General features: G+C 40.2%; 1 protein-coding gene across 1 annotated transcript; it reads right to left on the reverse strand.

Annotated features, from left to right (window-relative positions):
* Window positions 1-813: 813 nt before the first annotated feature.
* Window positions 814-26,794, reverse strand: LOC143861799 (mitochondrial ATP-independent inner membrane protease subunit 2-like). Its single transcript, XM_077372729.1, has 5 exons — window positions 26,641-26,794; window positions 26,114-26,262; window positions 18,946-19,129; window positions 1,572-1,678; window positions 814-1,114 (listed from the first exon to the last, which is right to left on the reverse strand). The coding sequence occupies exons 1-5, from the start codon at window positions 26,710-26,712 to the stop codon at window positions 1,033-1,035; spliced, it is 594 nt and encodes a 197-aa protein (XP_077228844.1). The 5' UTR covers window positions 26,713-26,794; the 3' UTR covers window positions 814-1,032.

A 26,794-nucleotide genomic window follows, 5' to 3' on the forward strand; every position in this document is an offset into this window, starting at 1 on the left:
TAGAGGGAAAAAAGGGCGGCCCACAAGGCTCCCGCCATTGCGGGATCTGGTGAGGGCTAGATGTTGGCAGACTCACCCCTGCTTCTGTGACTCGACACGTGACCATCAGGTCACAATGGAGCAACCTTACCATTGCACCAAGGTTCGCCCTCCATTAATTTAGAGGACATCATCATAAATTGAATGTCCCTCTAAATAACACTTCAACAAACAAGAGTTGAAAATAGGAAAGTTTGGAAAAGTTTTTCTTTCCCAAACTTTTTAACAAAATGGTTTAATATCTTCTCTTGATATGTTATGAAGCTTCTAATGTTCTCGGTTCAAGAAAGGGTGATTAAGGGGAAAAAACAGGCCAAATAAATATACTTAAAAAAATAACTTAATAGCCAACTTGATTTTTTTTATATAAAACAACCCCATAAAAAAGCTTCTACTGATCTCAATTCAAAGATTTTGTTTTTGAAAATTAATCCTCGGGATCAGGAATAGTGCATGTTATTGAAAATTACAAGTAAAACAGCTTCCCCTAATCATGAAGAGCAATTGTTTTCTTCAAAATATGTAAAAATTAATTAAAATTAATTTACCATGACCATCAGCTACACACCAACTCTCTCTCTCTCTCTCTCTCTCTCTCTCTCTATCTCTCCTTTTTCTCTTTCTTTTTTCCCATTTTTCTGTCTCTTTCTTTTCTTTTTGCCACATCATACCCTCAGGTTTTCTGACCCAGGCAAACTGAACAGAGCCCAAAGAACATTGCACTGCGAAAAGGGCCTAAATCACATAAAAAGTGACAGCTTACCTATTCCAACATGCAGCCTACAGTAGGAGATTTGATTTCCTAAATATCAGTTCAAAACAGAAGAGCTTGTTCTCAATAAGTTAAATATGGGAGTTGATCAACATATTTCCTTAGGGACAATGACAGTACCGGCCTCCTTTCATTGCTAGGCATGAATTAATCAGATGTGTGATGAAGGAGAGGCTTAAAGAAACACAGCAAACAAATCTTTGAACTGTTTGAGGAAAGGCCTATGTTTTATGAAACCTTGCCATCTCATCAACATCCAACTCCACTGCTAACACTGGGTGATCATATTGCATCGCGAAATCACTGAAGGAAATACAAATTAAAATTACTGTAATTTTGAAATTACGGAACACTAAAAAAAGGAGGTTTTATATGGTGTAAAAGCCCTTATAGTCCCTTATTTTTCAAAAAGTACTGTCCGGACCACATGATAGGATGATCCAAACCGTCAATTTGACGGAAAGCAATGTAAATAGGTTGCTCCCCAAAACTCATTTCCATAGGATGATCCCAACCCTCCGATCTATAGAGAACTACATATTATAAAAACCTCTATAGATCGGAGGGCTAGGATCATCCTATGGAAATGATTTTTGGCGAACAACCTATTTACGTTGTGTTCCCACTTATGGACGGTTTGGATCATCCTATGATGTGTTCCGTACAGTACTTTTTGAAAAATAAGGGACTATAGGGGTTTATACCATATAAAATCTCCTAAAAAAGAATCCTCAAACAGAAAGGAAAATGAGTAGCTCACCTGTTCACCACACAACCATGTTCCACAGCTGTTTGAAAGGAATAAATAACCCTACCGACAATGCCTGTCATAGAAACAGGGCCAAATGTCCGACTGTCCCTAGCTTTCTGGCAAAAAGAAATATCAATAGTGTTTTTTTTTATGGCAGCAGATGTCATTAAAATGAAAAGAAAGAAGAGACCGAGGCAAAACAAGAAACATCAATAGTGTCACCCATATCAACTCAACTCAACTAAAATCAACTCAACTAAGCCTTTGTCCCAAACTAGTTGGCGTCGGCTAAGGAAACCTATAGAAAATTTTCATGAAGAAGGTGAAAAAATCTACCTGGAGCAAATTGACTAAGTCTAACCCTGACACTAGTTGGGTTCGTCAACATGGATCATTTTCTTCCATTCTCTCCTATCCAAGGTCATCTTCTCTGTTATGTTCCTAGCCATCAAGTCTTTCCTCACTGTTTCTTCCAAGTTGTTTTTGGTTTACCCTACCTCTTTTTACTCCATCAACTTGGCACGAATCACTTCTTCTCACCGGAGCATCCATAGGCCTACGTTGGATATGCCCAAACCATCTTAAGCGGTGCTCTCTCATCTTCTCCTCCATTGATGCCACCCCAACCTTTTTACGGATGTCTTCATTTTTAATTCTATCTAACCTTGTGTAGCCGCACATCCATCTAAGCATTAGCATCTCCACTACACTCATCTTATGCACGTGCTGCTTCTTGGTGGCCCAACATTTTGAGCCGTACAACGTGGCTAGCCTCACAGCTGTCTTATAAAACTTTCCCTTCAACTTGGTAGGTATTTAATGTTTGTAAAAAGGTGGTGGTGGAACCAATTGAGGAGAAGATTACAAGAATTAAATGTTTGTAAAGCTTGAAGCAATTGAGGGAAAACTAAAGATGGAAAGAAACGAGAGCTTAAAATGTACGAGTTCAGTAACCAAGGGATCATTGTTAAGATAAAATTTTAATGATCAATCTAGGGTTCCACATAGAATATGTGTGATCAAGACCATTAATTTGGCGTGAGGGGGCCTACTAGTCTCTCCACATGCACACGCAATCTGTAAGATTTTCTGTTGAATCGTGAAGCTTTATTATAAGCAACAACAGGGAAAAAACGTTGACCAAGCTAGTCAAGGGCTACACCCAAACAAAAGCAAAACATACACAAACCTGTCACACAGGAGGTGATCAAACACCTCAAGGTCCACTCTTCTCACCCCGAATCGAGCTAGCTGATCCGCCTCACTATTGGATGAATAGAGGACACGTTGAAAAGACGACACATGCCCCTTCACCATATCCATAACTCCATAGCGTCGGAAAATCTCCAAGGAAACGCCTTTCCCAACTTTCACCTAATGAATGGCATTAAGCGAGTTCCTTTCCACCGCCAGGGAGCCACGGAGGAAGTTCACCAGACGAATCCCACTCAAAAGTTCAGTTTAACGAACTCAACTTAAAAGGAACTTTTCAAATCAATCTCGTTGATCATACTAGAATAAGCTCATCAAATAACACTTTCAAGGCTACGATGAAGGCCACCCATACCAGCAAGGGCTCGGGTTTCCTTACCTGGAACCCAAGTCTAAGAGTAGACCACCTAGTCATCGGACGATCAGCATGCACTACGCTCAAATGAATCACATACCAGGCGAAGCAAATGAAAGACTCTAAGAAACCTCTGAACTTGGGGAGAGCTGCATCCAGTTGAACTAAAGACGAGAAAAGTTGCTGTTAGATAATAGACACCCCTCTGTTGGACCCTTGAATATCTTATTATTCCTATCCTTCAAATTCAACCACAAAAGTGCCAAGAGAGGCTCCAGAGCAACCTACCCCGATGGGCTGCGGCACGAGAGGCCAAGCCTCAACAAAATCAACGATATGATTTGGGAAGATAAACTCACCCCCAAAAGACAAAGAATGAGAACTAGATCTCCCTAATAAGCTATAGTGGATGAAGAGATGGTCCACCGTCTCCCCAACTGCACCACACACAACATCTGCTATAATGACCCTCTTAAAATTACACAAATGGTCAACCGTAAGAATCTTGTCCAAACAAGCGGTCAAACAAGAACCACAAACATGGGACAAAACAGGTGACTTCCACACCTTCATGGCTGGAGAGGGAAAAGTGAACACTATGTATGAATCTTGTCCAGACAAGCGATCCAACAAAAAGCACAAACATGGTAAGAAGCATAAGACTTCCACACCTTCCTGGCTGGAGAGGGAGAAGTGATTAGGGTCATCTCGCCAAAGAATAATCTGTATAAACTTCCCAATTGTAGTGGCCTGTCCTCGGCTTGTCTTCTGAAGAAGACCGAATCCAATTCATCATAAATGAGTCCACTATGTCAAGTTCGATAGTAAATAAATTTCTGTTGAAATGAACTGATGGAAATCATCCTCATAAAAGAGAAAGGAGGGGCAAAACATCCATTTCCAAGACATCCGAGGTCAAACTAGTGTGTGGTAGGCTAGGAAGCACGGGTACTCTCCCGGGGCTCCCGCACCTGCACCCGACACGTATGGGGTGCGGGTACGCCCCGGGTACGTCCGGGGTGCGTACCCATTTTTTTTTATAAAAAAAACTAGTTTTTGGTGGTTGGGTGTGTGTCGGGTGCGCACCACGCGTACCCGACACGTCCTGCTGCTTCTCTTTACTCTCCTGTACTTTTCTATACATGTAAGTAAATGTCTTTACTATTTTATTGTTCCTATTTTATTATCCATTTACTTAAGATTTACATGTAAATAACGGAATACCCCCCTTTTGGATTTATTAAAAATAGTTTCAATACCCAAATCTAAAAGGAAAAAAAGTCAACTCTCCAGTTCTAGTACAAAATTCAAAGAAAAAGGGCGGGTCAAAATTTGAACTTTCTTAACTTCCAAACGGTGGGGTATTTTTCAAATTTTAAAAATTCATAAAATCTATCGTGTCCAAACATTATTAAATCCCAAAAGTCCGGTAAAAAAAATCTCATAATTTGGTCTCTAAAAGTTATTAATCTTGTCAGGCACTGGTCAACACACTGGTGACAGACTTTTTTTTTCTAATGAATGATGTATTGATGCCTCATGTTATGAAATATGGAACTTAATCACTTATGGAATGAAGAGTAATATTAGAATTTTCCATTTTGGTGATGTCATTGTTATTTAATTGCTCTACAATTTTTTTTTAATTTTTATAAATATATAATAAAATATTAAAATATATTATTATATTCGGCGTACCCGAACGTACCCACACCCGGTTTTTTTGGCAAATCACGTACCCACGTACCCGTGTCGTGTCGTACCCGCACCCCGTACCCGTACCCGTGCTTCATAGGTGGTAGGTTTCTGCACTGCAAAAACTCACCACATGTTATCAGGTACACCTGATCAATTGGCTACAACACATAATTTTTTCAGATAAAAATGAAAGATCAACTTCAATATGGATGCCTCGAAATAAGAAACATTGAGACATTAAATTCTGCCTTACTAGTGAAACAGTAGTGGAAACCTTCCATGAACAAAGATGATTTCAGGGTTGTGAAGAGATTTTTTGGGCACCAATCCTCGAAACTACCATCTAAAGGTCTAAAGATAAGACCTTTTACCAACAAGGCAGCCAAGAGGTTGGTAGAGATGATCTCAGGGTTAGAATTGACAGACATTAAATTGACACCCTCTTTTGCCAGCGTGTCTGCCGAGGAGAAGAGAAGGTAAAAGCGATTAAAGAGTGGCCGACACCAAAGACAGTTAGCGAGGTACGAAGTTTTCAAGGCCTAGCTACCTTCTATCGAAGATTTGTCAAGGACTTCAGCAGTATAGTCGCGCCCATTACAGAATGTATGAAGAAGAAATTTTTTTGTTGGACCGAAGAGGCTGAGAGAAGCTTTATCCTGATCAAGGAAAAGCTATCTGGTGCACCTGTTCTAGTCCTACCAAATTTTGAGAAACTTTTTGAGGTAGAGTGCGACGCATCGTACATTGGCATTGGTGGTGCCCTGTCACAAGAGGGTAGACCTGTTGCCTTCTTTAGTGAGAAACTAACTGAAACTCGCAAGAAGTGGTCAACCTATGAGTTGGAATTCTATGCGGTGGTTCGGGCATTGCAGCATTGGCAACACTACCTTATTCAAAGAGAGTTTATTTTATACACTGATCATCAAGCTTTGAAATATATTAATATTCAAAGTAATGTCAGTGGATGCATGCAAGATGGGTCTCTTTTATGCAGGAATTCACCTTTGTGCTGAAGCACAAGTCTGGGCAACAAAACAAGATGCCTTGAGCAGAAGAGCATCTTTGTTAGTCACTATGGCTAATGAAGTTCAAGGTTTTGAGTGCCTAAAGGAGTTGTATGTCACAGATGACGATTTTAAGGATGTTTGAGATAAATGCCAGAAAGGGTTGCCTTCTGAATTCCATGTTCAAGATGGTTTCCTTTTCAAGGGAAATCGATTGTGCATTCCTAGGTATTTGTTGTGAGAGAAAATTATCCGAGATCTGCATGGCGGCGGATTAGGCAGACACTTTGGACGGGATAAGAGCATCGCCTTAGTGGAAGAAAGTTACTGTTAGTGTATGTATATGCCCATGGAAATATCCGTCTTTTGCACATTTCTCATTATATATAAATACATAAGTGAGGGGGAGACTCCCTAACTCACAATTTCTTTCTCTCATTCTCTTCCTCAACATCGTATCAGAGCCCTAGGATTTTGATTCCCTAGGGACTCCCATAGCAGCCCCTCACCCTCCCTCTTCTTTTCTCCCTTCTCCTCTAACCCTAACCCAACATCCCCGCCCCCCACCCTCTTCCTTTCCTTTCCCTTCCCTTCTCCTCCTCCTCCCACTGCCCCTTCCTGCTACAGTAACCTGCCCCACCGTCTCCCCTCCCTGCTAGAGTAACTCGCTACAGTACCCTAAAAAAAAAAAAAAAAAAAACCATTTCTACACCCTAGAAATCTGCTCCTGCAGCCTCCCTTTCTCTTTGTCTTTCTTCTCATAATGGCTTAAATCTCTTTACCTACTTTCGTCTTTTTTCGCGGCTCCGATCTTATATCCCTAGATCTGTGTGTCTTCGTCATGTCAGCAAGGGTTTCTTTCATGCCCTATTTATCATTTGTCTCTCTTCGGAGCCGCGATCTCCATTATTGATTTTTCTCCTCTCAGCCTCGGCATCGTTTCTTCTTGTCAGTTGATTCTCTCTTTGATTATTTACTCATGGATAACCTCGTTATTGAAGATCCCTCTCTAAGGCGCCCCCCCTGTGGCTACTGTTCCTACGGCTCGCCCATCCTCCTCCTCTTATAACTCTCCGTCTTCTTCGATGGATGGTTCTTTTCCTCTCATGACCACAGTCAGGCTTGATGGTTCCAATTACCTGAATTGGAAAGTGGCTGTGGAGAGCTATCTCATTACTAGGGGGAAGATTTCTATTCTTCATCATGACCCCTCCTTCTAGTGATCCCACTTATGATAAGTGGGAGCAGGATGATACCCTTATCCATACTCTCCTCTGGCAGAGTATGACCCCTGAGATTTCCGGGACCATGATACACCTTCCCACTGCTCGCCAGGTTTGGGATCATACTGCTACTACCTCCTCCGGGAAAGGCAACCTCTCTCGAATCTGTTCCACATATTCTCAGTGGATGAACCTTCCCCGAGGAGACACTCCTCTCTCGACTTACTACAGTCAGTTTGTTTCCCATTGCCAGCAGTTAGATGTTCTTATGCCTCTTACCATTGATTTGACTACGGCCGCACAGCAACGTGATCAGATATGTGTCGTTCAGTTTCTCGAGACTTTGGGTTCTAAGTACATGCATCTCCGTCAGCAGATATTTGAATCTGGCACGATTCCCTTTCTTTAGGAGGTTTACTTGCGTGCCCAGCAGTGTACTTTTGGTGACTCTGTGTCGGCTTCTTCGGTTGATATTACTGCCACTGCTACCTATGGAGTAGGTGACCGTGCTACTCGGGGTGGAGGCACCTTTGGTCGTGGCCGTGGCCATGACTCTGGCCGTGGTGATCGTGGCGGTGGGCGTAATCTTCCTACAGGGCGTGGTGGCCAACCGCATCCATATTACTAGCATTGTCGTCACGAGGGACACTATATGGAGACTTGCTATGTTTTGCACCCTGAGCTTCGTCCTTCCTCTGAGGCTCGTTTTAGCCGCTCTGCACACCTCGTTGCACCAGATTCTTCTGAGCCCTCCTCTGCTTCCGTTCCGCCCAGCACTGGGCCTCAAGCTGATGGTGTTTTTATGTCTCTTGCTGACTATGAGTTACAGCGTCTCAGGTTTACCGGCCATCCCCGACAGCGACTTTTGCTCAGCCAGATAGCTCCCTTGCATCTCTTCTTACTAGCTCCAACTCCTGGATCATTGATTATGGAGCTTCCAATCATATGACAGGTACTTCCACACTTCGTTCATTTTGTCCACTTTCTGATCAGTCCATCACACTGGCTGATGGGAGCTCCACTCCTATCTCTGGTGTCCGTGATATTTCTCCTCTTGTTGGACATACATTGTCCTCTGTTCTATGTGTACCTAAGTCACCCTTTAATTTACTCTCAGTTAGTCAGCTTACTAAAAATCTCAACTGTTCTGTCTCATTTTATCCCTCTTACTGCTCGTTTCAGGATCTCTTGACTGGGAGGACGATTGGCTCGGGCCGTGAGATAGATGAGCTTTATCATCTGGACACAATTCCAGCGACGCATATCAGTGGCACTGCCGTCTTGGACATCCCAGCCTTGATCGTTTGCGACGGACATCTATAGTTTCTTCTTCTGTTAACCCCTTTACGCTGTGAACTTGGGAAACACCATAGGATGTCTTTCCCGTCTAGGCCTGTTAGTCGGGCCTCGCACCCTTTTGATTTAGTGCATTCCGATGTATGGGGTCCCGTGCGGCTACCTCTGTTTTTGGACATCCTTATTTTGTCATTTTTATTGATGATTATTCACGTGTGTGTTGGCTTTATTTACTGAAAGATCGCTTAGAAGTATTCTCTGTTTTTCATACTTTTCATTCATAAATTACTAACCAATGTAATTGCACTCTCAAATGCCTTCGCACTGATAATGCCAGGGAATATTTCTCAAAGTTCAATGGTTTTGAGGAATTTCTTTCCACTCGTGGTATACTACATCAATCTTCCTGTGCTCACACCTCTCAACAGAATGGTGTCGCTGAACGGAAAATACGATCATTATTGGATGGAACTCGCACTCTTCTCTTCCAGATGCGAGTTCCCAAATCTTATTGGGGCGATGCAGTTCTCACTGCTAACTATCTGGCCAATCGGTTTCCATCCTCGGTTCTAGGCGGCTCATCCCCTTTCTTAATTTTACATCCTCATCATGAGTCATTTCCTCTTCCTCCTCGAGTATTCAGGTGTGTTTGCTTTGTCCACAATCTTGAACCTGGTTTGGATAAATTAGAACCTAAATCTGAACGATGCATTTTCCTCGGCTACTCACGCACCCAGAAAGGTTATCAGTATTATAGCCCTCGGTTGCGTCGATCCTATTCCAGATACCTCTCCCTTACAGGTACCTTCTCGGCCCTCGACTCCATTAATTAAGAAGACCTATCAGCGCCGCCATACCTCTGCAGCTCATCCATCTCCGGCAGCACCATCGCCAGCCCACCAGGAGCTCCTCCTTCCACATCTGAGGTATCTATCGACTCTCCTATTGCCTCTTGCACTCGGTCTCATAGTATTGCTCATCCTATTTCGTCTTTTGTTTCATATGATGCTCTCACGCCTGCTTTCCGCAGTTTTGTGTCCTCTCTATCTTCTGTTTCTTTGCCAGAGTCCTTGGCCGCAGCACTTGATCACCCGGGGTGGTGCGCTGCTATAGACCTTGAGATGGATGCCCTTCAGGCAAATCAGACTTGGGATTTAGTTCCACTGCCTCTTGGTACACGCCCCATTAGGTGTTGTTGGGTCTATACTGTGAAATATTTGCATGATGGCTCTGTTGATCGCTTTAAGGCGCGCTTGGTTGCCAAATGGTACACTCAGACGTTTGGAGTGGACTATGGCGAGACATTTTCTCCTGTGGCGAAGGTTCCTTCAGTGCGTGTTCTACTTTCTCTTGCTGTTAATCAGGGCTGGCCTCTACATCAGTTGGATGTCAAAAATGCTTTTCTTCATGGTGAGCTCACAGAGGAAGTTTACATGGAGCAACCTCCTGGGTATTATGCTTTTAAATTTCGGCCAAAACATTTCGTTTCGGCCGAAATATTTCGGTTTTGGCAGAAAATGAAACGAAATGCACATAGTTCGGAAAAGTACTAAATTTCGGCCGAAATTTCTGAAATGTCGAAAATTTCGGTTAAGTACAAAATTTCACCCGAAATTTCGTTGAAACGTTTTAGAAATTTCAATGAAATTTCGGAAATTTCGGTGAAATTTTTAAAACGTTTCGCTGATGACCGAAACCGAGATTTAAAACCTTCCTGGGTATATGTTGTTCAGGGGGAGATGTCATCCTATGTGTGTCGATTAAAGAAAGCCATATACGGTCTTAAGCAATCTCTTAGAGCATGGTTTGGGAGGTTCAGTGACGCATTATGCGTTTTGGTATAAAGCAGTGTGCAGTTGATCATTCTGTCTTCAGTTGTCAGTCTACGGTTGGGTGTGTACTGTGTACTCTTGATAGTCTATGTCGATGACATCATCATCACTGGCAGTGATACAACTGGGATCCAGAAATTGAAAACATTCTTGCAAAATGAGTTCTCTACCAAGAATTTGGGTCGTCTTAGATACTTCTTGGGTATTGAAGTTGCATATTCGACAAAGGGGATTTCTCTCTCACAGAGGAAATATGTCTTAGACTTAGACCCACTTGAGGAGACAGGTTGTCTTGGAGTGAACCTGCCTGAGTTCCCATGGACGCAAATGTGACGTTAGTACCTGAAGAGGGAAACTTGTTAGATGACCCGGGCAGATACAGGAGGCTGGTTGGTAAACTTATCTACCTTAGAGTCATACACACAGATATCTCCTTTGTTGTTGGTGCTGTCAGCCAACATATGAGTTCACCTCGTACTTCACACTGGACCGCAATTCTTCAGATTCTTCGGTATTTAAAAAGTGCTCCAGGTAGAGGGTTGATATTCAAGAAACATGGACATCAGAAGATAGAAGGGTACACAGATGCAGATTGCGCAGGATCTCCAGCTAATAGGAGATCTACCACAGGATACTGCACATTTGTGGGAGGTAACCTTGTGTCATGGAGGAGTAAGAAACAGGATGTTATCTCCAAATCTAGTGCAGAGGCGGAGTATAGAGCTATGGCACACACAAGTGGAGAGCTCATTTGGTTACGTTCTCTCTTGTCAGAGATCGGTTTCTCCCCATCATCTCCTTCTCAGTTATATTGTGACAACAAGGCAGCGATTCACATTGCCACAAATCTAGTCTTTCATGAGAGAACTAAACATATCGAGGTTGATTGCCACTTCATTCGGCACCGGATTCAAAAAGGAGAAATATGCATAGTGTTCACTAGATCGGTGGACCAATTAGTGGATATGTTTACCTAGCCATTGAACAAAGCTAAATTGAGTGATAATTGTAGCACGCTAGGAATGTTTGACATATGCATTCCACCTTGAGGGGGAGTGTTAGTGTATGTATATGCCTATGGGCATATTCGTCTTTTGTACATTTCTCATTATATATAAATACATGAGTGAGGGCGACGCTCCCTAACTCACAATTTCTTTCTCTCATTCTCTTCCTCAACAGTCACTATTGGCCACAACTCAAGAAGGATGTGGGCAGACTTGTGCAACGATGCCCTATATGCCAGGTCGCAAAGGGACAATCTCAAAACGCAGGCCTCTATTTGTCATTACTAGTTCCAGAAGCTCCATGGGATGATTTATCCATGGATTTCATATTGGGTCTTCCACGGACTTAACGGGGTGCAGATTCTGTGTTTGTGGTTGTCGATGGGTTTTCCAAGATGGCGCACTTAATTTCTTGCAAAAAGACCGCCGATGCATCCAATGTAGCACATTTGTTCTTTCGTGAAGTTGTTCGTCTGCACGAGGTTCCTAAGACTATCACCTCTGACCGTGACACCAAGTTCCTCAGTCATTTCTGGCAGACCCTGTGGAGGAAGTTTGATGCATCTCTACAATATAGTAGCAAGTTTCGCCTACAAACTGAATGTCAAACAGAGGTTGTGAACTGGACTCTGGGAAACCTTATTCGGTGTATATCAGGAACCAAGCCTAAGCAGTGGGACTTGTCTCTTGCTCAAGCTGAATTTGCTTACAACAGTATGGTGAACAGGTTCACAGAAAAACCACCTTTCCAGATTGTGTATGGAAGGATGGCAAGACACCCATTAGATTTGGCTAATGTCGTAAAGTCTCAGGTAAAAATAAAATCTGCCAAGTGTGGCTTTTCTCACACGCAAAAGCCAGCTGAGGTGGGGTCCTCCTCCAATATATATTAATATATACGTTTTTTTCTCTCGTCTTTGCATGTGAGGTCAGCCCTCAGATAAATTAAATGAATAAGATAAAATCTGTATTTTCTCAACTCCCAATTCCTGTATTTTACAAGCTAAAACCCGGATTTTAATGCCCCGTTTCAGTTTTTTTAGATTTTAATGCCCTGTAAAATCCTGTTTTAATGGTTTTGAATGGAAATTGATAATTACTCTTTTTATTCTTATTTCTAATTTTTTCTAGGAAAAATTATTAAAAAAATGCAAAGTTTTTGTTAAATTGTGAATGAAGGGTAGACATTTCAAAACAATGAAAGAGGGGCTGTCAGGTCTTGTCAGGGACGGGAAATGACAAGAATACCCTTCTCTTTTAAAAACCTTCTTTTTACCCATCTCTCTCTCACCTACCCATTTGACCTTTTTGTTTTCTTCTTCCCTAAGCTTTTCCAACGTGAAAACTCCAATGGCAAGTTATCCAAGCTGCATTGCCATTGTAGTTTAAAAAAAAAAACTCCGTTGCCAACGTTTCCAAGCTCCATTGCCATTGAAGTGTCGAAAAAAAACTCCATTTGTAACGTGATAAAGCTCCATTGCGCCTGTAGTTTTGAAAAAAAAACTCCATTGCCAACGTGATAAGCTCCGTTTCTACTGGTTTCCGTCGGATTTCCGACATTAGTTTTGGACTTCCGACTCGGAAGTCCGAACCAACCTTCAGATTTCCGACGGAAACCAGTCGATTTGCCATTTCTACTGGCTTCCATACGGAAGTCCGACCATTGGTTCAAACTTCCGACTCGGAGTTTAAGGCAGGGTTCCCTCGTGGTTCCGGGGTATAAAATGTGGTTCCCTAGTGGTTCAAGGGCAGAAAATGTGGTTCCTTAATGGTTTCGGGGTATAAAATGTGGTTCCCTAGTGGTTCTAGGGTATAAAATGTGGTTCCCTACTCTTTCCGGGGTGTAAAATATGGTTCCCTAGTGGTTCCGGGGTAGAAAATGTCGTTCCCTAGGAGTTCCGGGGTAGAAAATGTTTTTCCCTAGTAGTTCTCTGGTATAAGATGTGATTCCCTAGTGGTTCCGGGGTATAAAATGTGGTTCCCTAGTGGTTCCGGGGTATAGAATGTGGTTCCCTAGTGGTTCTGTGGTATAAGATGTGGTTCCGGGGTAGAAAATGCGATTCCCTATTGGTTCCGGGATATAAAATGTGGTTCCCTAGTGGTTCCGGGGTAGAAAATGTGGTTCCCTATTGGTTCCGGGATATAAGATGTGGTTCCCTAGTGGTTCCGGGGTAGAAAATGTGGTTCCCTAGTATAAGATGTGGTTCCCTAGTGATTCCGGGGTAGAAAATGTGGTTCCTTAGTGCTTCCGGGGTAGAAAATGTGGTTTCCTAGTGGTTTTGAGGTAGAAAATGTGGTTCCCTAGTGGTTCCGGGGTATAAAATGTAGTTCCCTAGTGGTTCCGAGGTAGAAAATGTGGTTCCTTAGTAGTTCCAAGGTATAAAATATTGTTCCCTAGTGGTTCAGTGGTATAAGATGTGGTTCCAGGTATAAAATGTGGTTCCTTAATGGTTCCAGGGTATAAAATGTGGTTCCCTAGTAGTTCTGGGGTAGAAAAGGTGGTTCCCTAGTGGTTCCATGTAGAAAATGTGGTTCCCTAGTGGTTCCGGAGTATAAAATGTGGTTCCCTAGTGGTTCCGGGGTAACAAATGTTGTTCCCTAGAGGTTCCGGGGTAGAAAATGTGGTTCCCTAGTGGTTCCGTGTAGAAAATGTGGTTCCCTAATGGTTCCGGGGTAGAAAATGTGGTTCCCTAGTGGTTCCGGGGCATAAGATGTGATTCCCTAGTGGGAAACCACATTTTATACCCTGGAACCACTCGGGAACCACATTTTATACCCCGGAACCACTAGGGAACCACATTTTATACCTCAGAACCACTAGGGAACCACATCTTATGCCCCGGAACCACTAGGGAACCACATTTTCTACCCCGGAACCATTAGGGAACCACATTTTCTACACGAAACCACTAGGGAACCACGTTTTCTACCCCGGAACCACTAAGGAACAACATTTTCTACGCTGGAACCACTAGGGAACCACATCTTATATCACAGAACCACTAGGGACCAACATTTTATACCTCGAAACCGCTAGGGAACCACATTTTATACCTCAGAACTACTAGGGAACCACATTTTATACCCTGGAACCACTAGGGAACCACATTTTCTACCCCGACACCACTAGGGAACCACATCTTATACCACGGAACCACTAGGGAACAACATTTTATACCTCGGAACCACTAAGGAACCACATTTTCTACCTCGGAACTACTAAGGAACCACATTTTATACCTCGGAACCACTAAGGAACCACATTTTCTACCTCGGAACCACTAGGGAACCACATTTTATACCCCGGAACCACTAGGGAACCACATTTTCTACCCCGGAACCACTAGGGAACCACATCTTATACCACGGAATCACTAGGGAACCACATTTTATACCCCGGAACCACTAGGGAACCACATTTTATATCCCGGAACCAATAGGGAACCACATTTTCTACGCCGGAACCACTAGGGAACCACATTTTATACCCCGAAATCACTAGGGAACCACATCTTATACCAAAGAACCACTTGGGAACCACATTTTCTACCCCGGAACCATTAGGGGACCACATTTTATACCCCGTAACCACTAGAGGACCACATTTTATACCCCGGAACCACTAGGGAACCACATTCTATACCCCAGAACCACTAGGGAACCACATTTTATACCCCGGAACCACTAGGGAATCACATCTTATACCACGGAACTACTAGGGAACCACATTTTCTACCCCGGAACCACTAGGGAACCACATTTTATACCCCGGAACCAATAGGGAACCACATTTTATACCCCGAAACCACTAGGGAACCACATTTTATACCCCGGAACCAATAGGGAACCACATTTTCTGCCCTTGAACCACTAGGGAACCACCTTTTATACTCGGAAGTCCGAACCAATGGTCAAACTTCCGAATGGAAGCCAGTAGAAATGGCAAATCGACTAGTTCCCGTCGGAAATCTGAAGGTTGGTTCGGACTTCCGAGTCGGAAGTCCGAAACAAGCCGACGGAAACCAGTAGAAACGGAGCTTTATCACGTTGGCAATGGAGTTTTTTTTTTCAAAACTACAGTGGCAATGGAGCTTTATCACGTTGCAAATGGAGTTTTTTTTTCTACACTACAATGGCAATGGAGCTTGGAAACGTTGCAATGGAGTTTTTTTTTTGAAACTATAATGGCAATGGAGCTTGGATAACTTGCCAATGGAGTTTTCACGTTGGAAAAGCTTTGGGAAGAAGAAAACAAAAAGGTCAAATGGGTAGGTGAGAGAGAGATGGGTAAAATGAAGGTTTTTAAAAGAGATAGGTATTCTTGTGATTTCCCGTCCCTGACAAGACCAGATAACCCCTCTTTCATTGTTTTGAAATGTCTACCCTTCATTCACAATTTAACAAAAAATTTGCATTTTTTTAATAAATTTTCCTTTTTTCTATTTTTTATTATTTTTTCTACTTTTTATATATAAATCTAAAAAGATCTTACGATTTACAATTCGACCCCTCATACGATTTACGATACGATTCTGATTTTCAGAACATTGGACGTAGTTCATTACGGGCGAGAAAATACCTATGTTTTTAAGAATCGTGGTAAAATAATTAAGCTGAAACCCGCACAACCTACAGATAAAATTTAAGTGTTCCAAGCTTAATTCATTATCAAAGCCAACCAAACAGAAGGGTCTTAATATTCTGAGTCGCAAAGAATTTAAAGGAGACAGTCAAGAGACAGGACATATGTTGGAATTAGTAGATGAAGGAGCTCTTTAGCTCTCATCGGAGCAGCCAGTTAACCTACGACCTGAGGTCAACCAGTTATTAAAGGAATTTAACGATGTGATTCCTGATGAGCTCCCAGCAGAATTACCACCCATGAGGGATGCCCATCATGCAATTGACCTGATCCCAGGTTCTCAATTGCCCAACCTTCCACACTACCGCATGAATCCTCTTGAGTGAACTGAGTTACATCATCAAGTCGAGGAATTACTATAGCGGGGTGTGATCCGAGATAGTCTTAGCCCTCGTGTTGTAGCAACACTACTAACACCAAAGAAAGACGGGTCATGGAGAATGTGTGTTGATAGTCGCGCCATAAATAAGATCACAATCAAGTACCGCTTTCCAATACCCCGTCTTGAGGATATGCTAGATTTATTGGCAGGGCCTCGTTGGTACAGTAAGATCGACTTACAGAGTGGATACCACCAGACACGAATTCGTCTGGCATGGATACCACCAGATCGACTTACAGCAAGATCGACTTACGGAGTGGATACCACCAGATACCACGCACTTTTGGGTGGGTTCTTAATTGGGCCAATTAGAGAAAATATAGATACCTCTTACTCTAAGTAATTCAAATTTTAAAAGCCATTATATCTCTGTTTTGGCTGAAATTGAAGACCGGTGGGTGTCCTTATGGCTTATAAGGATTTTTAGTTATTTTTAGAAAGAGAACAGCGCATCATGCAAAGAATGTTCATTTATAACTAAGTTCTTATGAGGGGAAAATAAAGATGGAAAGAACCGAGAGCTTAAAATGTAAGAGTTCGGCACCCAAACGATCATTATTAAGATATGATCTTAATGGTCAATCTCAGGTTCCACATAGCATACGTGTGATCAAGACCATTGATTTAGTGGATCCCCCATGAGGGGGCCTATATGATCCTGGACCCTCCACGCGCACACGGCACATCCTATCTGTAAGATTTTTTTTGTGAATCGTGAAGCTTTATAATTAATAAGACCGAGCTAGTTGAGGGCTACACCCAAACAGAAGCAAAAGATATAACAAGCCTCCCAAGGGGGAGGTGATCAACACCTCAAGGTCCACCCTCCCCACCCCAAATTGAGCTAGCTGATTTGCCTCACTACTAGATGAGCGGATGACACATTGAAAAGGCACCACATGCCCCTCCCCAATATCCAAGACTCCTCCACAGCGTCGGCAAAACTCTAAGGAAACCCCTTCCTGTCTTTTTATTCAACGAATGGCATTGAGGGAGTTCCTTTCCACCACTAAGGTGTCAAGGAGGGAGTTCCGAAGACGAATCCCAATCAAAAGAGCAAGAACTTTCACCTTATTTGAATCAATCTCGTTGATCAGGCTAGAATAAACCCGTCTAACAACATTCCCAGGGCTATAAAGAAGACCACCTATACCATCAAGGGCGCAGGTTTTCTTAGCTGGAACCATCAATGTTAAGCTTAGCGAACCCAGGTCTAAGAGTAGACCACCTAGTCATCGGACAGTCAGAGTGCAACTAATGCAGGGCAATCAAAGGAAGGGATTGATACTTTGCTCTAATACCAATCAGGGTAAAAAGGACGGGTAAAAATTGGGAATATGGGTGAAAAGGATGGGTAAAAATTAGGGTTTTGAGTCCAAAAATTTGTAATTAAATTGGAAAAATATTTCTACTAGGTTTAGGGTAGGTTTGGAGGGATGCAAATATGTGGCAAGAAAGTGAGGACGTATGTCGGGAAGGTACAGGCAAGGGTTCGGGGCATGGATGGGTTTGAATGATGTTTCTAATGTTGGAAATTTATTTTTAATGGGTATTTTAATAGTTTAGAGTCGAAGATAGGTGAAAAATAAAGGAAGAATGGTTTTGGGTGAGATTAACGGAGGTTTGGGGTTCCCAGGAAGGAGGTTTATAAGGGAAAATAAAAAGAAAAAGAAAAACTAAAGAGATACATAGCAATGTTGAAATCTTGTCAACCAAAACCCAAGGCATCGCCCTAAGGGCTTCCTAGGCATCGCAGCTTAGGGAAGATCAAGACATCACAACTGGCCAAGGAGTAGACATCACATACACACAAGAGAAGAAGCTTTCAAAATCTTTGTTCAATCATCATTCATTTCATCATTGGTAAAAGAAAGGTGCCAAGAGGCTACAAATATATAAGAAAAGAAAGATAACTAGATACTTCTAAAACAATAAACAAAAGCCTAACACTTTTAGACAAAAATACCCTTTAATGACTTAAAAACTTGCTTCCCACTTAAAATTCCCATGATACATATGTGGGGCCTATGTGAAACACTCATAACTCAAAGAACTTGGCGATTTTGATGGGAAAAGACTAATATCCTCCTAAGACTTAAATAACACTCTAAAAACTAAATAGAACTCTTTTAATATCAACAATGGGTCCATCTTCTTAACTCCTTGGTTCTTCATGGCATCTTGGATGGACCCACATACCCCCCCTCCCCCCTTCCTTGAAAAGATTCAACTCCGTCGAATATAATGATTGGCATGGAAGGTGGGAATTTGTCAACCCACACAAGCTGCAAACTGTTGGCCCTTCCAACAGATTCAGTATTTCCAAGGCACAAAAAGCTTTGGGCAGCATTGATTTAACTTTCGGTTTCGGTCCCAATTTCAACCTTGGTAGAAACCAAAATTTCGGCCGAAATCCGGTAATAAAAAATGAAATTTCATTTTTTTGTACTGAAATTTCGGTAATTTTGGCTCAAATCTTGTAAAAAAAATTTAAAATAAAAAGCATTTCAAAGAAATTTCCGATCATGGTACAGATGCAATACACAAATCCATCTACACGTCCTGCAATTTGGAAAATGTAGAATTGGGTCCTTGCCCTTGTGTACCTGGACCATATACGTTCCATAACATGGAATCATAGACCTCGATCCATTTTGAATTTAAACTATGCAAGTAAAAATGACCTTCAAACCCCACATACAAATTTGTAAAATAATTTGAATAAGGCATACCTTTGGCTTTAAAGTGTCATTGGTTGACACTACCCAACATTGATCATTCTCTAGGATAAAAGGTGTGTCTTTTTTGTCAGTAGATGCCATCTCATGCCCTTCAACAGCAGCCAGGGTTCTAATAAGATATTTACCAAAGTACTCCGGATCTCTTAAAACGACAACATCTCCAACAAAAACGTGGCTGTTATAAAAAAATATAATCATTCAAAAATCTATAAAAACAATATGACAAGCAAAAAGCGTAAAGGAAAACTAGAAACTGTGAAAAAAATTAACTAGATACACACCGAGATTGGTAACAATGATCTTTCACTCATGAGGCCATCAGTTCCAAATTCCAACATCTTTTCAGGATAAAGATGGACACTAATATGCATGTTGAAATACATTTTGAAGTCGGAGATGGATATCGAGATACAACTAGTGCAAATAAGAAAAAATTGTCAAACATATTACAATATTATTATTTAAATCATAGTTGCCCGAGTGGGACGCGAGTGTGGGAAGCATAAGCGATAAGGGATCTAGAAAAGACAAAATGCTTTTCGGAAGTGAAAAGCTCTAAGACAAGTAAAGAGTAAGCATGTGGGAAGCATCATCGAAAATCAATATGAATCATGAAATAAGCCTCGTTAGAAGAGAAAAGAAGTGTATAGAAGGATACGGGGTCATACTAGGTTAGGAGGCAAGCGTTACTGATGGTGAGGGTTACAAGTAGTAAAGAGGACTCACTGATTAGATTACAAGTTTTAGGGATGTAGAGTCTTACACCTCTCATTCGTGTAGATTTAACATTGATTTTTCTGGAAAAGATCCAAAGATTTTATTTGGAACTATCATTAAAAAAAGGTTTTATTTGAAACATATGATTAGATTTTAAGTTTTAAATACACTCATTCGACATCATCGAAAGGAGACAACACTCATTTAGGAAAAAATATTCACCTAAATAGGAAGCATCCTCTTAATTATGGGGAGGTGTATAGGAAGCGTGCTTCCCCAAAATTTGGGAAGCGAGAAGAATTTAGCTTTAGAAGAGAGCTTCCGTGGGAGCAAGCTTCTCACCCAACTAGGAAGTTTCTTGTAACTATGATCATGGTTTTAAATTTCGGTTTCGGTGGAAAACGAAACGAAATTCACAGTGAGTCGGAAAAGTGCCAAACTTCGCCGAAACGTTTCGGAAATTTCGGCTGAAACGTTTCGTTACCGAAATTTTGGAAATTTCAGTGAAAAGTTTCGGTGAAGTACAAAATTTCACCCGAAATTTCGGAAATTTAGGTGAAACGTTTCGGAAATTTCGGTGAAAGTTTTTACAAGATTTCGTCCGAAATTTCGTACCGAAACCGAGATTTAAAACCTTGACTATGATTTAAACATACATAAAGACTTGTGAGGAAAGATTAATAGTAACATAGCCAAAATCCAAAAACATAGAGATAAAACTACGATACTGTTCATAAAAAAACATACGATATCTACAGATACTTGCATCCTCAAACAGAAGTTTAGTTGTCAATTCAGTTTCGCCTGGATGGAACCTTTGGAATATTCTGTTCTAGTAAGAAAACTGAAAGTGTATCGAAACATATTGGCCGGTGTTTTGATCAATTTTGGATATTCTTGTTCATTCTAATCGTTCCGGTTTGTTCTGATCAATTCTTTTTATTTAAACTTTTCTTTTTATATTTTTTACCATTTTGCCTAGAAAAGATAGATTCCCTTAAGGGCCTAATCTGTATAAAATCCATCCCCAATCAAATGAGGGTGCTCAACAAAAACGAAAACATCTCTTTATAAGGATTATATATGTTAATTATATTATGTTGATTTAGATAGATATTAACATGCTATTAATATGTTGTGGACCTAATAAAATGGATAGTTAAGTTTTGCTTTAGTTTTTACTATTGCTCTTCTCCCACACTTTTCTATTTTTTGTTCCAATTTTAAATTTATTAACTTATTACAATTTCTGTCACATCCTTTCCGAAACAGAACACCAAAACAGGAAGAACGATGAAGAATTCCATTCCAAAAGAAAAATGGAACTCCCATTGGAACGGAATTAACAACAAAGGGCACAAACAGGGATATATCTAGTATTAAGATGCATAAGAAGCATCCTCTTAATTACACTCATTTGACATTATTGAAAGGAGAAAACACTCATTTAGGAAAAAATATTCATCTAAATAAGAAGCATCCTCTTAATTATGAGGAAGCCTATATAGGAAGCGTGCTACACCAACATTTGGGAAGCGAGAAGAATTTAGCTTTAGAAGAGAGCTTCCGTATAACTAAGATTTAAATGCATATAAATACTTATTAGGAAAGATTAGTAGTAACGTAGACAATATCCAAAAACATAGAGATAAACCTACGATATCTACAAATACTTTGCATCCTCAAACAAAAGTTCAGTTGTCAATTAAGTTTCCTCCGGATGGAATTTTGGGAATATTCTGTTCCGGTAAGAAAACTGAAAGTGTATCGAAACATATTGGACAGTGTTTTGATCAATTTTGGATATTCTTGTTCATTCTAATCATTCCAGTGTGTTCCGATCAATTTTTTTTATTTAAACTTTTTTTTTTAAATTTTTTACCATTTTGCCTAGAAGGGTGCTCAACAAAAACAAAAACTTCTTTTTATAAGGATTATATATGTTAATTACATTATGTTGATTTAGAGAGATGTTAACATGCTATTAATAAATTGTGGCCCTAATAAAATGCATAGTTATGTTTTGCTTTAGTTTTTGCTATTGCTCCTCTCATATTTTTCTATTTTTTGTTCCAATTTTAAATATATCAACTTCTTACAATTTTTTGTTCCAGCTTACTCATCATCAAAAAAAAAAAAAAAAAAAAAAACTTCTTACAATTTCTGTTGCATTCTTTTCGAAACAGAACACCAAAACAGGAAGAATACTGAAGAATTCCATTCCGAACTCCCATTGAAATGGAATTAACAATTAAGGGCGCAAGAAGGCATATGTCTAGCATTAAGATACATAAGAATATGCCATGGGGATCAAATCAAGGAAAATGAATGAACATAAATTTTATATAGATCAATTAAAACGATCCAGAATAAATTACGTACAGCGAAGAACACTCATTGACTTGGCAAGGGACATGGCACAATAGGTTTTACTTGGTCCTCAAAAGCAAGCCAGTTTTCTAAGAAACTCTGGACTAGTGCAAGATTAGATGCAATCTAGTGCTCAGGCTTTGATATGGCCCAGTTAGAGTAACAACCATCCACTGAATGTTATTATAATTTATAAGACAAAGGTACTGTACCAATTCTAAAATGTCCACATTGAAAAGGGATTCAAATTCAAGATTTGAAGCAATGAAATTTTCTATACAAACTTGAAAGCACTGGAAACAAAATTCTATGATCAACAAATTTCCCTGACAAAAACTGTTCCTACAAGAGGTTCAAATTGGAAAAAAAAAAAAAATTGTTCCTCCAAACATTGAGGGTATAACTCTTCATCAGGCTGTTTTTCTCGCTCTGTAATATCATACATTGTAATTTCAACATGATTAAATTCCCAGGCCAAGATATAGGCCAAACTTTCATACAAAATATAACACCTAAAGGTTTTTTGTTGTTTTGGTAAGTAGGTAAGCTGTGTCACGGGCTTAGCAATTTCGTTAGCTAAAACAGTGCGGCACTTGTACTTAGCACCCTAATGCTTAGCACAAGTCAGCCTTCTGCCCAAGTAGTCCAACACTTGGACAAAGAGAACACACGCAGTGTTAAGAAGGAGAGCTTCTATTACTTGAAGAATGCTTACAACTTTTTGAGGTGATCCACAAATGAGGGGCCCTTCCCCTTTTATCGGCCTCAAGGGAACATTCTAGATCCCTTTCTACATACTTCTCTCTCTAGGTTGTTCTAAGAATATTCCAAGTACATTATTTACAAAATATCTAACCATCTTCTAGAATATTCACTCTTCCATGTCAAAGGTGCCAAAAGTGAGTTACCAAATCTTGTTATTTAAAAATAGATTGTGAAGGAGATCCCATTCTAGTTAATGATAAAGGAAATTATTACTTGATAACTCTTGCTTAAAGCAAGAGTTTTTGCTGTATTAGTCCAATAATCTTCACCAAAAGCATGGGATCAAGGTGGCTCCAACAGCATGAAGTAGTTACAGAAACAACAAATACAACATAGTAATAGCCGTTAAAAACTAATTTACTACAATCCGCTAATCAAATGGAACCATTCTCCCAATACAAAATTCTGCTTGATCTATTCCTCTTACCAATGAGTCTGCTATGCCATTCCCTGGTCCTGGGATTTGTCTAAAAGATGGATTCATCCAGTGTTTTAAAACTCGGCGACTCGGCTCGGAACTCGGCCGAGTCGACGCGGATTTGGGGTGGCCGCGTTTTGGAGTCAAGAACTCGGCGAGTCCGCGTCAAGTCAGGCCGAGTTTGGCTGAGCCTGGCCAAGTTTGGCTGAGTCTTGGTGATTTCGAGAATCTTGCTGATTCGTGACCTTAGACTCAACCATCCCGCAATCAAAAAAGGGAAAAAAAAAAGATTTCAGGCAAAAATCATACCTGAAAATATGCTTAGGTTTCTTCATTCAAGGTAGAAAGAAAGAACCCTAACTTGAGGGGGATGGGAGAGGATGGGTTGGTGATAAAACAATATAAAATGCTTTTTTGTCTTGTTTAATGCTATTTTGATTTTTTTTCCAAAAAACCAAAGAGCTAATGTGATCTTACAGATTTCTAGAAAAAGAGATGGAGATGACAGGCTCTGCCCAACAACCCCATTATTTATTATAAAAATGAATAGTTTATTACAAAAATGACTTTTGGCAGATTTTGTCTTCTTCATTTAATTCATAGGTGGCTGGCTGTTCTCACGTCCAAAAGCCAGACGCGAAACTGGGTTTCAAATCCCTTATTTACTATATGTGACAGATGCAACTCATCTTCATAATAAATATGAGGAAGTGATTTGTACGCCCCATTTTCTTCCCTTGGCCACTCCCCTCTTGTTTATTTATGGCTACTCATTTATACTACAAGAGAGTAGCCCAGGTAAGGAAAGGGGGCTAATATATCATTTCTACATTTGCTTTTCTCCCACTTTCCTAGGACTATCATTCGGCTGTTGGATTGAGAGCTTCTTGGTAACTGCTGTACCACTCGACAGCTGGTTAAATAATAAAGACATAAGGGAATTGTTTTTAGCACAACCCTTTTTGATATTCTCCTTACTAAATGTAGGAAAATATCAGTAAAGTAACTCAAATCTAAAGTTCTAAATTAACTGTAAAGAAGCGAAGTGATATACTTGCCCCTGTTTTTTACTTTGACAGCCCCCTTTAGTGTATTTATGACTACCCTTTTACACTAGAGTGGGCTGTCCTAAGAAAAAAAGAGGTGAATATATCATTTCCAAGCATACTAAATTTTTTATAAATAATTACGACTCATCTGACTTGGCCGCGTCACCCGCGTCAACCGCGTTCTTGACCGCGCCTGTGTCGAGTCAACAAGGATTTTCTTCGCCCGCGTTCCGCGTCGAAACCGCGTTTTTAAACACTGGATTCATCCCTCTACCCAGATATCTGATTTGAATAGTTCAGCCAATTTTCACAGCCTAAGACTTAATGTCTTCGTTTAAGCTATTGCAATCCTGTAGCTGCCTTCTACCAAGAAACATCCTATGAAGCTTTTCTTGAAAATGTGAAGCCTAGTGAGGAGTTGGCTTACGAATAAACATGTTTCAATAAATGACGTAACATATGGAAAGAAAACAAGCTCCCTCCCGCTCCCCCTTCCTTTGGAAAAGAGTATGCTATCTTTAGATGGTAGAATCACTTTAATCAAAGCTGTCCTAGCCAATCTCCCTCTTTATTTCATGTTTATATTCCTTTTCCTGGCATTAGTGGTCCACATAATGGACCCACTCCAATGAAACTTTTTGTGGAATGATAAAGAAGACAACAAAAAATATTACTTGGTGAATTGGAACAATGTTTGCAAGGTAGCTACACAGAGAGATCTTGACTTTAGGAGGCTGGGGTTGATGAACAAAGCCTTCTTGGGAAAATGGCAGTGGAAACACAGGGAAGATAGGGAGCACATCTAGAGAAACACAATGGACGTAAAATACGATCCAGCTTCGGAAAATAGACAACCTTTAAATGGTGACATCAGTAAAGGGTCCCACAATGGTCCCATATATTCGAACGTATGGAGATCATAATGTCTTGAATGTTATGGTTATTTCTTTTGTAATTTAGAAGTTTCAGCATGGGGCTCTTGTAGGTGCAAGTTTAGGAAGAGTTTTTTATTTATCAAGTTACATTGTCTGAGTTAAATTAGCAGCTAGTTTATTACTTTTACTAAGTTGCTTTAGGCATGGAAACTAGTCTACATTTTGTAATTTCTGGAAGAGGAGTAGGGAACTCTACTATATCATAAACACATGCAAAAGTTTCAGAATTGAGGTGTCTTTATGTGATTATGATCCTTAGAGGCTGTACAAACACTCTTGTGGAGTTTTCTACCAAATATTCTCTATATTTGGTATTTTGCTGATATTTTACAAGTATATTCTCTTTTCTGAATGGTATAATTATATTCTCATTGGAGCTGCATTATTTCTGAATGGTAAAGCTGCATTACTTCTTAGCAGCAATAATGATATATAGAAAATATTAGCGATACCAAGCACAAAAAGAAGAAAAAAAGAAGTTAGAAGCTGCATTTGAATTTTCCATTATGCTGACGATTCTTAGATCCCAAAAAAATGTTTGAACATACATACATAAACAAGGGAATTTAACAAGAAGTTGGACAAAATTAATATAGTACAACAATTTAAAAAGCTCACGCAGGAATCACCTAAAATGTAAACACCCAAATTTATTCTATAAAAAAATATATCATAGATGAAATAGAATACTCAACAGAATAACATCAAATTTCAGCATTGCAATATTAATTTTAAAACATGAACAATAAAGAATTTCCTGGGCATCAAGATTGTGCAAAAAGAAAGACGCATTTCAAAATGGGATTTGCTAGGCAATTTCGCCCGAAACCCATTTCATGAAATTACGTAGCGAATCCCTTTCAAAATAATTAAAATGAAATTATGAAATAGGACAAGTGAAATACAAGGGATCTGCAAAAGGTAATTTCCGAACAAGTAGAGTCCTGCCCTGCTCTATTATTGTTGGTGCCATTTTTTCAGCTCTGTTCAAATTCAAGTATGCCGTCAACTTGTCTTGAATTACATTTTTCCATATTTGGCCCACTGTGTTTCTCTGCATTATAGTAAAAAAAAAAAAAACTATGTCAAGACCTTTCGTAATCTTTTATCAGTCATTGAGAAATCAGACTGCTGAAACTCCCTCATTATCTACAACAGAAATATAGAAATAAAAAAGGAAAAGATATACAGGAACCAAGAGCATATATGAGAAAAGAGGCAAAACCCTAGGTTAAGAAGAGAGTGAATTGATCAAAACATACAGGAACTAAGAAAAGCCGTTTGAAAACATGAAACGCAGGCATTAACAAAAAAACAAGAGAAAAGACGGACCCGGAGCAAATCAGAGAAACAATAATAACATTATCAAGAAGAAACCCTAAGAATCCGAATGGGAAAAGCAAAACACAGAAAATATGAGAGAAAAATTCACCTCATGGGTAACAGAGAGAGAGTATTCAAGCTTCTGCCCTATGTACCGAAACCACGTCATTGGAGGAACCATTCCTCTCTCTCTCTCTCTCTCTCTCTCAAAATAAAACTCATAAAGTGTTCCACTGTTCCACACAATGGGGTGGTTCCCTCTA

Source organism: Tasmannia lanceolata, unplaced genomic scaffold (assembly GCF_043159265.1).
Source record: "Tasmannia lanceolata isolate RefF3 unplaced genomic scaffold, GAP_Taslan_0.1 ptg000037l, whole genome shotgun sequence".
NCBI classification, from domain to species: domain Eukaryota; kingdom Viridiplantae; phylum Streptophyta; class Magnoliopsida; order Canellales; family Winteraceae; genus Tasmannia; species Tasmannia lanceolata.